Raw genomic sequence first — 15,573 nt, forward strand, 5'->3', positions numbered from 1 at the left:
AGTGCTTTGTCACCGATACTGACATGCCTTGCCTTGCTGCCGGCACTGCTCTATGGGCACTTCATTTTGGTTATATTTTCAAATCATTTAAAATTAATTGAAAAACTTATTTAAATAATGAATAAGGAAATTATAATGTGTCATTTTCACCGCTTTCATATATATATATATATGGGGGATTTTATCTAAATTTTAATTAAATTTTATATTTATTGAATCTTATTTAATATAAATAATTTTGTAATTAAACTTTATTTGATTTAAATCTATAGATAATTATCTAATAAGATTTATACATAATTACTTTAGTATGATGTAATTAATTATTTCATTAGATGGTGTCTTATTTAATTAAATATATTATTAATTAATTATATCTTATTGTATTAATTAACTATGAATTAAATCAGATCACATTTAATTTATCCATATGTTTCAGTTAATTAGTTTTTGCATGTGTGTGACCTTGTAATTTGACTAATTTCTTACTAGACTTAATAATATTAGAGTAAATAGTCACTTTTATATTTAAATGTGTAAAGCGTTGACAAATTCATATCAGAAAAATAAAAATTCAAATTGTAATCCCCGGAAGTGAAAAAAAAAATACGACAAATTCATCTATTCATTAACTTTCGTTCACCGTTAATGAAAGAGCCTTCGTAAGGGACGAAAATATCACAAAAATGATTGTCAACATGACTGCTGAATAAATTGAACCAGCATATCAATAAGTTATCACTGGACCAAAATGTCAATAAATTACCATTTGACCAAAATGTCAATAATTTTCAATTGGAACAAAATGATACTAATTTTTTTGGACAAAAATGTCAATACGTTTTCATCGGACCAAAATGTCACTAAGTTGTTATTGGACTAAAATGTCAGTAATTTTTCATTGGACTCAAAATGTCAATATTTTTTTTGGACAAAAATGTTAATTTGTTTCCATTTGACTAAAATATCAATAAGTTATCATTAGATCAAAATGTTATTAATTTTTCATTGTACCAAAATGTCAATAATTTTTTTTTATCAAAATGTTAGTATGTTTCCGTTGGACTAATTTATCATACCCCACTTTTCGTTTCATTTAAAAGTAAAATATATTTTAATCCTTATCTTTCTCATCTATTATCGTTACAAGCATAACATTATAATAAATACTTAAAAAAACAAAAAAAAACAAGCATAAATTAAAATAAAAATAATAATAAACATAATATTAATTAATAAACAACGTAACGTATCCCACTATTCTCATCTTACCTTAAAAAAACTAACACTTCATGAAATATTTTAAAAAAAACCAACATAAACTAAACTATTGTTATTTTAAAAAATATTTTTTTTAATTTAAAATTTCAAACTACCCCGCTATTCTCATCTTAGTTTCTTTAAAAAGAAATCACTATTTTTTTAATTTTTAAATTTAAACTACTCCAATTTTCTATTGGCTTTTTTATACAGTCTAATTTTTTATTTTAATTTTAAAAAACTAACAACTATATATCATTTTTTTTAAATAAATATTATGAGATTCATATTTGTTAGCGACTTTGATTGAATAAAGTAGATTTTTTTTCACCCTTTTAAGGATCAACATCATAAACTAACTATTGTAATTTAGAAAAAATATATTTTTTTTAAAATTTAAGATTTGATACTATCCCATTATTTTCTTAGTTTTTTAAAATAAATTAGTATTACTTAAATATTATCATTTCTTTTTTATTTTAAAATTCCAAATTATCCCGCTATTTCCTTTAATTTTATTTTTATTCTAAAAAACTTGAAATATGTTTTTTTAAATGAAATATAAAAAATATTTTTCCAAACAATAAAACAAATATACAACAATGCATGTGTTTTCTGTCATTAATTTATATCCAATTTAACACAATAGAAATGTGCATGTCATGCGTGTGGTTATGCTAATAATAATTTATAATTTATAATCTATAAAAATAAATGAAGGGAATACATCCTTAAGTAACTGCCTCTTCACTTTTTTAGATTATTTTATCCTTCAAAACTTATATTAACTTATATTGATAAATAAAGTTGTGTACTTAGTTAAAGGATAAAATGGAAAAATAATATAAACATAAAAAGGTTTAAAATTTCAATTCAGTAACCCACGATCTAATGTAATATCCTCCTATCTCGCTTTTCCCTTTTCAATTTTTTGAGTTCGTTAATCAATGCATCAATAACAATATATTTATCCGGAAAATATAATATCTATAAAACCCTGAAAAACAAAAGCAACTGCAATACCTTCAAAATTTTCATTTTATCCATTAATTGTAGGGGTGTTCATATGTATGGGTCATTTATGAACCCGAGCTGATCTAAACAGTTTGGATTGAGTTATTTATATATTTTGGATAAAATCAAACCGATCAAAATCATTTTTGTACGAGTCGGGTTATGAGTTTAGATTTATAGAACCGTTGACCCGTTGAACCGATTCGTGAATCTGTAATTAAAATATAAATTTTATTATATATATATATATATATATATATATATATATATATATATATAAACTAAAAAATAATTTGACAATCAAGGAATGTGTGGTAATGCATTATTTCCTTTAGTGCTTTAAATAAAATAATAATCATTTAATAAGGTGGGGGATAAATTCATCTCGTCACCGCAAGAAGCCAAAAACACGTGATAAATTTTTTTATATAATTAAAACTTATGATAAATAACTTAGTGATATAAGATTAATTTTAACAATTGACAATTTTTTTAAAAATAAATATTGAGATTAAAAATTAAAAAAAAACGAAAAGGATAGGTTAAAAGAGATAAGAAAAATTCATAAAAAACTTTAGTTGAAGATTTTTTTTAAATAAATATTTTTGTTAAAAAATAACTCATAAAATTGGTCTAATTATTATCCTATTTTTTATATATATAACAAGAATTAATTTTAAAAGATTTTCTCGTGTTGGGATAAAATCAAAAACTCTTTTTTTTCTTATATAGGGCTAAAATTTGAATTTAACCTAATGTTTGAATAGTTATAAAAATCATCCAAACCTAAACTGACCGGAGAACCCATGCGGCAAATTGCCCCCTTTGGGACACTTTTAGAAACTTATTCCCTAGATGGGGTCATTTTTAAAGTTTTTCCACGACGGGGTTGTTTTGTACGTAAATTGCATGGGGTCACAAAGCAAATCGCCAGTGAAACTGGCGAGTTTGCTGTCCGTGAAGGAATCGCCACTGGGAATGGCGATTTGGCCATGCATGGGGAACCACCAGTCAAACTGGCGAGTTCCACAGCACAGGAGGTAGGCTCAGGCTTTTTAGAGATGGCAAGCGCAAGCAGCTAAAGGGAAATTGCCACGGCTATAGGCGAGTTAGCCTAAACTGGAGTTGCCATTGGTATTTGCGAGTTAGGCACATGGGAGATGCCAGCAGCATTGGCGATTTAGTGTCTTTATATACGTCCCTCATCTTGCTTCAGTGTGTGTTGAAAATTTCCAATATTTTCAAAAGTTCTGAGCTCAAAATTTCCTTCTTCACATTTACATTTGTTCAGCCATAAGCTTTCCAAATTTGGTAGTTCAGGTTTAAATTTGTCAAATTCAAAATTTGCAGTCAAATAATTTGTAGCATCAAAATTTCCAGTCAAGTAATTTTTTTTGAATGTGAAGTTTTGAATAATTTTTTAATTAAATTAGCTTTATATTTCATATGGTTGTTGGTGTATGTCTAAAATAAAAGAAATTTGTACCATCATCTTTATTTGAAGAAAATATTTTGAGTCCGAAAATTTTATTTTGAATTTCAACTTTTTAGTATATTTTTAATAAGATTAGGTTGGTGTTGATGCTTTTTGTAGCATCATATTTATTTGAAGTATTTTGAGTGTGGAATTTTTTTTAATATGAGGTTGTAGTAAAATTTTTTTAATTAGATTAGGTTGATGTTAATGGTTTGTTGGTGTGTGTTAAAAATTTATGAGCGTTGAACTTGAATGGTATTTAAAATTTCAATATGAAGTGTGTAGTATGTAATTAATATGTGTACTTTTAAAGTGTTGTTTAGTTCTGCGTTTTTAAATTTATACTTTTAAGTTTCTGGCATCATTTTTATTTTAATGTATTTGTAGTAATTTTGTAATTATGTTTATTTATTTAGAAGTTATTATTGTTAAGATTAATTATTTATAATACTAACTTTGGTTATGGTTTATTTTGCCTTTAAAATTACTACGTTGGAATCGTTTATGTTTTTTAAGTGTCTACCATTATATTTATTTAAAGTTAATAGTTTTTGTATAGAATAAAATTTTAATGTCAAGTTCTAGTAAAGGGACTTTTCGTCGGTTATAACAGTATTATATTTCAATGGTAGGGTATATGAAGAGAATGATGATGTAATATTTGAAGGCAGCAAAAAAGCGATTCAGATTAAACGTGAAATTAGTTTCAATGCTTTGAAGAAAAAAATTGGAGATAAGGTAAAGTTAGAAAATAATGAAATTATTTGTCCTATTAGTTGTAGATTTTTAGTGTCTGAAAAATATGTTGCGTTACAAATTTGTGATGACGAAGATGTTGAAACCATGCTCGAAAGTTTTCAACAACAATATCAAATGTCAGTTCTCGAATTGTACGTAAAAAAGGATGTGGCTGGTGGTTCTATGTTTCATTCTGCAAATTCACTTACATCATGTGGAAATAATTTATCTAATAATGAGGCGCAACCGCCAAGAAATGTGAGCAATTTACATGGTGATGATGATGATGATTATCTTGTGTTTAACTCATACGTGGAAGAGTCTTTAGACGAAGATGATAGTATTGACAGTATATCTGATACAGACGATGAAGTCACCGACATGATTCAACCAGTAAGAATTGTTCACCCAGCAAAAGGTATAATTTCCTCTAAAAAAATAGGTGAATACATTTATCATTTCAAAACAATTGTATTTAATGCTAAATAAGTATGATTTGAATTTATTTTTTTGGACTATTAGGTGTACAAGGAATTCAAAATCCATTTTGGAATGATGTTTTGCATTATAATAATATCAACTGGAGTCATCCTGATGAGGAGGACATTTGTGGTTTGGAGATGCCATCGAGTTTTAATGTTGGCCAAGAATTATATGTTGGCATGGATTTTGATAGTAAAGATGCGGTCAAGAATGCAGTCAAACAATATGTTATGAAGGTGAATCAAAGTTTCAAAGTGGTTGAAAGCAAATGGAACAAGTATGTCATTTGTTGCTTGAATAAAAGCGCGGAGTGTCCTTGCCCTTTCTATATGAGGACAATTTTATCTAAAAAAACTGATTCTTGGAAAGTCACACAATGGGGTGGACCACACACATATCTCAATATGACCATGACACAAGATCACGAGAAGCTTGATTCAGATTTAATTGCTACAAGTCATTTAAATTTTGTTATTCTATTGACAGGCATGATCAGAGAAGATCCATCAATAAAAGTTTCTTTGATTCAAGAAAGGATTAACAATGAATTTGCGTACAAGGTGTCGTACAAAAAAGCTTGGTTGGCGAAACAAAAATCCATTGCAATAGAATATGGCGATTGGGAAGAGTCATATGCGAAACTGTCGTTGTGGCTAACACACATGCAAAATCATTCTCCTGGATCATATTTTCAAATACTACATGATGATTTTATTATTGGGAATACGGTTAGTCGCGAACACCGTCAATTTCATAGAGTGTTTTGAACTTTTGGTTAATGTAAAGAGGCTTTCAAGTATGGTAAGCCAATCATACAAGTTGACGTCACACATTTGTACGGCAAATACCGTGGGACCCTCTTAATGGCCACATCATAAGATGGAAATGGTGGTGTCCTTCCTTTAGCATTCGTCGTGGTCGAAGGTGAGACGTTGACAGCGTGATCATGGTTTTTGGCACACTTGCGTGAACACGTCACAAATAAAAATGGTATTTGTCTCATATCTAATCGTCACGCGAGTATAAAGTCTGTTGTGGCTAATGAAGCACTTGGTTGGCAACCTCCCCACGGTTATCATGTTTACTGTGTCCGACACATAGCAAGCAATTTCAATTGCAAATTCAATAATGCCAAACAAAAAGAAATGTTAAAGAAATTGGGTAAGATTTCATATTTGATTGTCACGTTAATTTAAGTTGCACATATACTTAAAATTGTTGTTCATAACTAATTTTATGCAGCCTACACTCCTTGCAAGCACATTTTTTATCAAAATTTAGAAAAAATTTGTCAACTGAGTCCAACCATAGCAACATGGATTGATTGCATTTCAAAGGAAAAATGGACGATGACTTATGATAGAGAAAGACGTCGATATGACCACATGACAACCAATCTCTCAGAATGTATTAATAAAGTTTTGAAGGATTGTCGCAGCATACCCATAACAGTGTTGGCCAAATCAACATACAGTAGGTGTCGAAAGTACTTTGTTGATCGTGGCCGCCAAACCCAAAGACAGTTAAATGAAGGACAAGTATATTGTTCAAAGCTTGTTAAAGAACTTAGAAAAAATCAAGAACAAGCTTGTTCACACATCGAAATAAAATTTAAATAAAATTTAAATAATTGACCTAATTTTTTTTCCATTTAATAAAATTTAAATTAAATAACATATATTATAAAACTAAATTAAAATAGATGCAAAACTTAAATTACTAACTAAAATACTCTACAAATAACAAAATTAAAAATTAAAATACATACATAAATTTAAATAAATGACCTAATTTTTTTTCCATTTAATAAAATTTAAATTAAATAACATATATTATACAACTAAATTAAAATAGATGCAAAACTTAAATTACTAACTAAAATACTCTACAAATAACAAAATTAAAAATTAAAATACATACATAAATTTAAATAAATGACCAAATTTTTTTTTCCAATTAATAAAATTAAAATTAAATAACATATATTATTCAAATAAATTAAAATAAATAAAAAAATTACTATAGAAACAAAAATTTAAACAATGTATATATATAACATTAATAACATATCATATATTTCAATAAAAACTTAAAATAGCTAAACTAAATAATATTAACATTCTAACTAAACCTAACATACCATATATATAACATAAATAATACCATACAAACCTAAAAAATCTAAACCAAATAATAATAACATAACAACTAAAATTAACATAAACATATATATAACACAAATAATAACATACAAATTTTAAAAATCTCAATAAAATCATATTAATAAATCAACTAAAACTAACGCACCGTATAACAAATAATAATATACCAACTAAATTTTATAACATAAATATAACACAAATAATATTAATATTTTAACGTACTACTTAAAATTCAAACGTAGCATGTACATATAAAACAAATAATACCATAGTATTTTACAAAATTTAAAGAAAATAATATTATCAAATTAACTAAAACTAAAACTAAAACTAATAACATATAACTTAAAAAACATAACCTAAATAATATTAATATATCAACTAAAATTAACTTAACATATATATATAATACAGAAAAATAATTACAGGTATCAAGTTAAGAAACACTTACCAAGAAGAGAGAAACCACATAGTTGGAAGAAGAAGGGCAATGTCCTACAAAGAGGATAAACAAACTTAATGTAAATAATTTTCATATATCAATTAAAATTAAGTTAACATATATATATATATATATATATATATATATATATATATATATATATATAATAGAACAAATATTTAAAGTTACCATTAAAAAATACTTACCAAGAACACAAAGCGCTTAGGAGGAACAAGAAGAAAGCAAAACTGCAAGGAGGAACTTAGGAAGAAGAAGAAAGCAACGAAGGGCAGCTATGGAGGAGTGTTGAAGCTTCTTTTATAACGTGAAATTTTTCATAAAGCGACTCACCAGTACCACTGGCGAGTCCTCTCTCTCATAGCAAAATGCCAACACGATTGACGACTTACCTCTGCACCACTGCTGCCTCCCTGCTGCACCACTCCTGCTTCGCTGTGTCCTGCACCCTGACCTGACCTCCCCTACGCTTGCGCCTAGCTGTTGGAACTTGCCAGTTTGACTGGCGGTTCCAGCATGCATGGCCAAATCGCCATTCCCAGTGGCGATTCCTTCACGGACAGCAAACTCGCCAGTTTCACTGGCGGTTTGCTTTGTGACCCCATGCAATTTACGTACAAAACAGCCCCTCACGGAAAAACTTTAAAAATGGCGCAGGGTAAAAGAAAGGGGCATAGAGCAACTTTACTCAAAACCGCATTAACCGAGACTGTGTATGAGCTTTGGAAATATAGGAATGAAGTGAGTTTTAGGGGTATAGTCAATAATACACACATAGGAAAAAAGATTATGGATAGTATAGTTTATAGAAGTTGGACTCATAAAAAGATGAGAGAATATATTGCTAGGCTTCTAATTTCTTAGTGTTTTGAGTTGTTGGGCTGGATCTGCGCGATCGCCTTGTTCTCATTGTTTTTTGTTTTAATCAATTTGATTATTTCAAAAAAAAAAAAAAATTCAAATCCAACTTTAAAGAGAGAAACATATCTACTGTAGTATTTAACGGGCCAGATTACCTCTAAGGCCTATAACCGAAACCTCTAAACTCTTGAGTGGAATATTAAAACAGAGTCCATAGTGTCATTCGCTCATTATCCTCTCCTCTCTAATCAATAGTAACTTCCCGCTCGCTATCACAATCTAGGGTTTTAGAATTTTCACAAAACCCTCCATGGCAGAAGAAGCAGCACCGAAAGTCGTCGATCCCAACACCGTCGTCGCCGCCGCCGCCGCCGCCGCCGTGGACATGGACGTCGAGAACATCGAGGCCGGCGACAACGGCGCCGAGCCGAACCAGAAGCGCGCCAGGGAGGAAGAGGAGCCCCTGGGCGACGACGACGACGTTTTGAAGAAGCAGAAGGTGGCCGAGGAAAAGGAACAGTCCGTAGAGGAACAGCGGCTGGAGAAGCGCGATGAAAAAGAAGAAAAGGAAGCAGAAAAAGAAGAGGAAGAGAAGGAAGCAAGTGGTTCCGTGAACTTGGGATTCAAGAGCTTCGTTTCTTCCTCGGAGATGTTTCATTACTTCTACAACTTTCTCCATACCTGGCCTCAATATCTCAATGTTAACAAGGTATCCCCAATAACCCCTTTTCTTTTTTCTTCCGTTTTTTTGATAGCAACTAGCAAGGTGCATTTTTGTCATTTGAGTGCCAAACATGATATTAATTGAATTGCCCTTATCTAACGTGGACTGATTGATATTTGATTTTCTATGATTGTGATTTCATAAACCCCCTATCTCATGTGGGTTGATTGGTATTTGATTTTCTATGATTATGATTTCATATTAAAAGTATATAACTTTGGTGCCTTCTTGTTGTGAGCAGAACAATTGTTGCCATCTTAGGTGCAATTTATCTACATATTATATCAAATATCAATTTATGTAGTTTCCTTGCAAAAGTTTTCATAACTACATTAGAATTAGTTGCTTCAATTCGTGGGTTTTTGAATCACTTTCCATTGCCACCAGTGTTTTGAATCACTTTCCATTGCCACCATAGTGTTTTATTGATAACACACTTTCACTGAATATTTGCATGTCCCTATTGAAGTATTAAACTGTATGAAAAAATTCATTGCCAAAATTTTTACTAAATGTTTAAATTGGTATTTGACATGGTTCTGTGTTAGTATGCTGTTCTCATATCTCTGTAATCTGTGATTCTGTTTTGATGTTGCAATAGCTGCAACTAGAATTTACTTGTTACTGTGAAATGTGAATCAATATTAAGTTGTTTTGTGTGGCAGTATGAACATCTGATGTTGTTGGAGTTGCTTAAGAACGGCCATGCAGAGCCAGATAAAAAGATTGGTGGAGGGGTTCGGGCTTTCCAAGTCCGCAAGCATCCTACCTTCAAAAGCAGGTGCTTTTTCCTCATCAGGGAGGATGACTCTGCTGATGATTTTAGCTTCAGGAAGTGTGTGGATCACATTCTTCCCTTGCCGGAAGAGATGCATTTGAAATTTGATGCGAACAAGGCATTGGGTGGTGGTGGTGGTGGAGGAGGAAAGCATTATGGAGGAGGAAAGGGTGGCAGAGGGGGGAGGGGTGGACGAGGAGGAGGTGGACGTGGTGGTCATGGGAGAGGAGGAAAGTGGAGACATTAAATACAATAGTTGCTGCTGGTCTGAGTTTTATTCTGATATCTAAAATGTTTTTTGTATACTTGTCCTGCTTATTTCGTGTTTCCTGCTGATTTACATTTCAAGTTTTGTTGTTACAGTTTTTTTATAAGTTATGAAGCTTTTTGGGCCATATAATTGCATATTTTTTATTATGGCTGGAAATGAATCAAAACGAACTGAACTATAATATGTGTAGTTTGGTTTGACTTTTAAAAAATAATAATTTTAAAATTTGACTCGGGTTGAACATGACCTGTTTTTTGATAGATTGAACTTGGGTCGAATCAAGTTTGTGAATTGTTTGTTCGAGTTTGCATGTTTGAATCATATGAACCAAATATCAAAATGATACCATGAAAATAAATCAATTATGCTAGTTTATGAACATGGTTCATTAGCTTGGCTTGAAACGAAATTTAATTAAATGATTATACTATTGCGAATATACATCAAAGTTTTTTTAGATGTATACCTTTGTGATCCAAATTGGGTGAGTAGGACTAAGGTCAATTTTAGCAATTTTTATGTTTTAGTCCAAGTCCATTTGGCTCATGGAGATAAAAAATGAGGTGGGTCTTCAACTGATCTTTAGAATTTTGTTTGTGTTATGTCATTGGTTTCGGCAAATCCAATCAGATGCTATCTGTTAGGGACAGATGCAGGTTATGGATTGTGGGGATAATTGTGCTCATAAAATTTTTTTTATGTATGTATTCGATAGGAAAAAAATTTTGTCCCCATAAAAAATAGGTGTTGTTCTCAAATAAGTTTTTTGATAAATATAGAAAGTTATAACTAAAAGATAAAAAATATACTAATTTTAGCATTTATTTTTTTAATTATTTTTTCTTATAATATTAAACACATACATAAAGTTAAAGAGGAACACACACTTTCATTCAATTGTAATTTTTAAAAGCTTTATATAAGTAATTTGAATTTTTTTAATCTTAAATTTTATATTTTGTAAAAATATATAATATTTTTCTTTTGCAAAGATATAATATATTATTTTCTTTGATACTAATGAAAAAAATTATTTTTTGTCTCCATTAAATATTTTCTTGATAAGTTGATTCACATTAGTGGACTAAATTATGTTTCTCACGACTTAATTGTGAACAATGATTTAGATTACGTTAGTCTTAGTTTTTTTTTAAACTAAAATATTATTTTTAAGTATAAAAAGTGAAAATATAAAATAAAAACTTCAAAATAAAAGTAAAAACTGTTACGTTACGTATCAGTGATTGGAGAATTTGATCGCTGTGGCCGTTACGTTACACATCAGCGTGGAAATAAAGTTCTAGTCCATTTCCTTGGCCTTCATAAGTTGAAATTAAACGGAGCCTTCAGTTGGAAGTAAACGCAGAAAATTAATTAACCGTAGGAAATAAGGAATTACTACAGTATATTCGGAAGAAAAAGGAACAAGTAGCCTTCAAAATGCTTTTCCCAAATGGTAGTAATATTTAATTACATGCAGTCTGAACGTTTTACTGTAATTGGGTTTTGTTAATTATTTATCTTAAGAAAAAATGTTAGATAACTAAAGAGTTTTGTTAACTGGTAAGGATGATGATAAAGAAATTAATAAATAGAAACATTGATTTAAAATTACGTTTTATAATAATACCTTGTAATAAAAAAATCTTTTAGAGTTTTTAACCCCTACCCTTAAATATTCATTAATATTTGCCATAATAAAAACTAAAAATTTATTATTGTAAAGTTTAACATTTAATATTATCAATGCATTTTTATACTAATTTTTTATTAAGATAATTTATTTATTAATTTTTTTAATCATTAACCGTAACTCCGTAAGGCAATAGTTAATGAAACCGTATATAATTACATTGTTGGATGCTTAATATATAGAGGTTTTTAGTCAAATTTTGTTATTTTTAGTTTAAAAATTAAATCAAGAAAAAAACCCATATAAAAATGGTTATTATTACTCCCTGATGAACATACTTATATCAGTCGTTCTCATTTCTCAGTCATATTGGACATGAAGTTAACTATGAATTGATCATAACTGATATGTAGGATCACCTTTTGAGTTCAATATTACTATGAGGTTAGGTTTAGGTTGAAGAACCTCATGTAAAAAAAAAAAAGGGTTGAAGAACCTCATCTCTCATTGGATTAGAGTTACAATCATATACTACTCCTGTATTAGCCACTAATTATTCATTCTCATCATCTCTTTCTCTCTCTCCCAGAAAGAGATAAAACGTGGGCCGAAAACAGTTATTGTTACCGAGAGTTACGAATGAAATTAATACTAACATTTAATGCATCTTAAAAATTAGTGGTACTAATTTTAATTTATTGTAAACATTGTTCATTTCTAATTGGTTCATAAAGATGAAAATTGAAATCGAACCAATGTGCATAATAGCTGCACATTATGTAGAATAATATAGAATATTAATATCAAGGTATATCTAGGTAATTGAATTCATCTTGTAACTCATGATAGTAGCGCACACGTTAAACGTTAAATCATGCGGCGCGCACATTCTCCAAAAGTTAATTACTGTACCTCATTAATTTCATTGATTCATCCTCATCATGATCATCATGAAATTACTTATTTCGAATATATAGTGTCAAATTCTCTGTGCTCATTTCATAGTGTACTATGCTGTCAACTTGGACATGGAGAATCAGCAACTAACGTTTTGGAAGTCCAATTATGATATTGATGACTATTATCCATTTGCACCTACGAGCCAATTTTCTTCATATGATTATTGCGGCTGGTAAAACAATCTCCTGTGTCCCCATAATTTCTCTAATCTCTACACATTCCAGTTTATGAAAAAATTGACATGTTATAATATTACGTTTAATTTCTGCAGGGGTAGTGCCGCTGATGGGTATCATTGGCCACATGAATTTCCTTTGCAAGATAGCTATCTTGATGCTATCCCTTTTATGAAGTTTTATTATCCTCATGACATTTTGTATGAAACTACTCTTCCCATTGAACCAACCTCACTAAGCATACAAGGTTATCAATTATCAGTATATATATGTGTCATCATTTCAAGTCTTGATAATACTGTATATCCATTGTCCTTGTTTTGATAATGTTCCTTATAAATTTCTATTGCAGACTATGACTTTTCTGATTGGAACGAAATCGATGGTTCTGATCATAAACCTGTGTTTTCATCATGCAATGATGGAGAAAGTGTAAGTGAAATGAAGGAGGATTTGAATGCTAAGAAATGCAGAGAAGAGAAAATTAGTAGCAGTGCGAAAATGTTGTCAAGAACAACTGTTTCTCAATACTTTTACATGCCAATATCAAAAGCAGCAAGAGAGCTCAATGTGGGCCTCACACACTTGAAGAAAAGGTGTAGGGAGTTAGGAATTCAGAGGTGGCCACATAGGAAGCTGATGAGTCTGCAAACCCTTATAAAGAATATACAAGTAAGTTCTGATTATTTTGTTGTGTGAATATATATATATATATATATATATATATATATATATATATATATATATATAAACATTGTGTCCAAGGTTTTAAATTGTGGTCTTGATCGCAATTTTGTCGTCGTGTTCTTTGTTATTGTTGTGGAAAGTTGCCGATCAGTACAATTGCTGTCATAGAGGCTCCAAAAGTCTTGATATTGTGATCGAAATTACTTGAAGTCATGATTGTGTCATATTTAGAAGATAGTTTCAACTTCTTGTTGATTTTAAAGTTTAAGTTCTTTTATTACTATTGTTATTATTATGAATTGGGTGTAGGAGCAAGGAGAGGCCGAGGGGCATGAAAATGATGAAAAATTAAGGGCTGCCATTGAGATGTTGAAGAGAGAAAAAAGGAAGGTGGAGGAAATGCCGGATTTGGAACTTGAGGATAATACAAGAAGGCTTAGACAAGCTTGTTTTAAGGCTAACTACAAGAAGAGGAAACTCGTGGGCATGAGGTTCATTGAACCTGAGTCTTCTCTTAGTGGTCTATCCAACAAGTATTGACACAAGCTACGGGTGAATAAATCTATCATGAAATTGAAGCATATATATAAACTAGACATCGACTATCTTTATCCTCACTCTACTTTTAATATACAATGTTATATATTATTATTATGGTTCAATCAAATTATATATGCATATATACGTATGTTGTGACTATTCGTAGTGTTCATTTAATTTTGTCCCTTTTTTTAATATCATTTTAGCCAATGGATAGGTTACTGTCATCTTTCGGAGCATATTTTCTATACCTACTAACTATGATGGGGAACTGACAGGAATTTTTAGTTAAACGTTATTGAAATTCTTTATCCTTTCAAAAGATCCGGTGTAGGGCAATTCATAAAAAAAAAAAAATGAATGATGATTTTTCGCGGTTTCACACTAAAAATCTATAATTTGATAATTGGTTGTTTTACATAACATATAATTTTTAAATCTATAATTTTTCGCTGTCTCACAATATTCTCTTGGGGGCTTATTTTGAAGAGAAGGAATAAATTTGTGCTTAAATTCTTTGGAAGGATAGTGGAATTAATTTTAAATTGTGGTTTGTTACTGAAATCACAGCTGTAATATGAATTAGTGTGTGTAGTGTGTTTGGATTAACTTTTAATGTTACTGAAATCAATTCCAAAATCATGTTAAAGTGAAAGCAACAAATAGCTGCTTCTATTTTTTCAATTTTTATCATGATTGACTGTGGGTCAAAATTTATTTTAGAAAGTATATATACAAATGTTTTAAAAGTGTTTACAATTGAGATGTCAAATTGTGGTCTTATCAATAACATTTGTCCGAGCATTGAGGTTTTAAAAGTCTCTACAAAATGAATGCCAATAATGATAATGCATATCTAGCAATAAGAATTTGGGAAGTATACATTGTCTTAGTATTTTTTTTTAAAGTGTCTTCTTTATCATGAATAAGTATACCCAGTCCTTTTGTACTTTGCACTCGTGAAAGTGTTACATATAGTTGGTCATGAGAAAATACTGGTACAACCCAACATGTGCCAAAGACTGTCCTTGAGACTTGTTAATAGTCATTGCAAATAAAACCATGAATGAAAATTATCTTCTAATTAATTTGAATGACCATGGGGAATTAGATGGAGACATATCTATTCTTGGTATGTATGTATTATGTCCTATATTGGGGCTAGTAATAATCTTTGCTTCAACCACATGTGCACTAAGTCTTGTGACAATAAGTCTAGTTTCATTGCATAACCCATCTGCGTATTATGGGAGGGTCAACCTTGATTTTTAACTTGTGATTAGGTATTCCTGATGTTTTCAATGAGTTCAGAAATTCAGGTGTTAGAACTCCAAAAGTAGGATTGAGTA

General features: G+C 30.1%; 2 protein-coding genes across 2 annotated transcripts; both read left to right on the forward strand.

Moving 5' to 3' along the window:
• The first annotated feature begins 8,626 nt into the window (after window positions 1-8,626).
• On the forward strand, window positions 8,627-10,352 carry LOC100796421 (protein EMBRYO DEFECTIVE 514). The gene is made up of 2 exons (XM_003527035.5): window positions 8,627-9,164; window positions 9,845-10,352. The coding sequence occupies exons 1-2, from the start codon at window positions 8,766-8,768 to the stop codon at window positions 10,202-10,204; spliced, it is 759 nt and encodes a 252-aa protein (XP_003527083.1). The 5' UTR covers window positions 8,627-8,765; the 3' UTR covers window positions 10,205-10,352.
• Window positions 10,353-12,889: 2,537 nt separating this feature from the next.
• Window positions 12,890-14,224, forward strand: LOC100815615 (protein RKD1). The gene is made up of 4 exons (XM_041016135.1): window positions 12,890-12,993; window positions 13,093-13,244; window positions 13,350-13,669; window positions 13,994-14,224. Exons 1-4 carry the CDS (start codon window positions 12,890-12,892, stop codon window positions 14,222-14,224), a joined length of 807 nt encoding a protein of 268 aa, XP_040872069.1.
• Window positions 14,225-15,573: the final 1,349 nt, after the last annotated feature.

This window comes from Glycine max, chromosome 6 (genome assembly GCF_000004515.6).
Source record: "Glycine max cultivar Williams 82 chromosome 6, Glycine_max_v4.0, whole genome shotgun sequence".
Classification (NCBI taxonomy): Eukaryota; Viridiplantae; Streptophyta; class Magnoliopsida; order Fabales; family Fabaceae; genus Glycine; species Glycine max.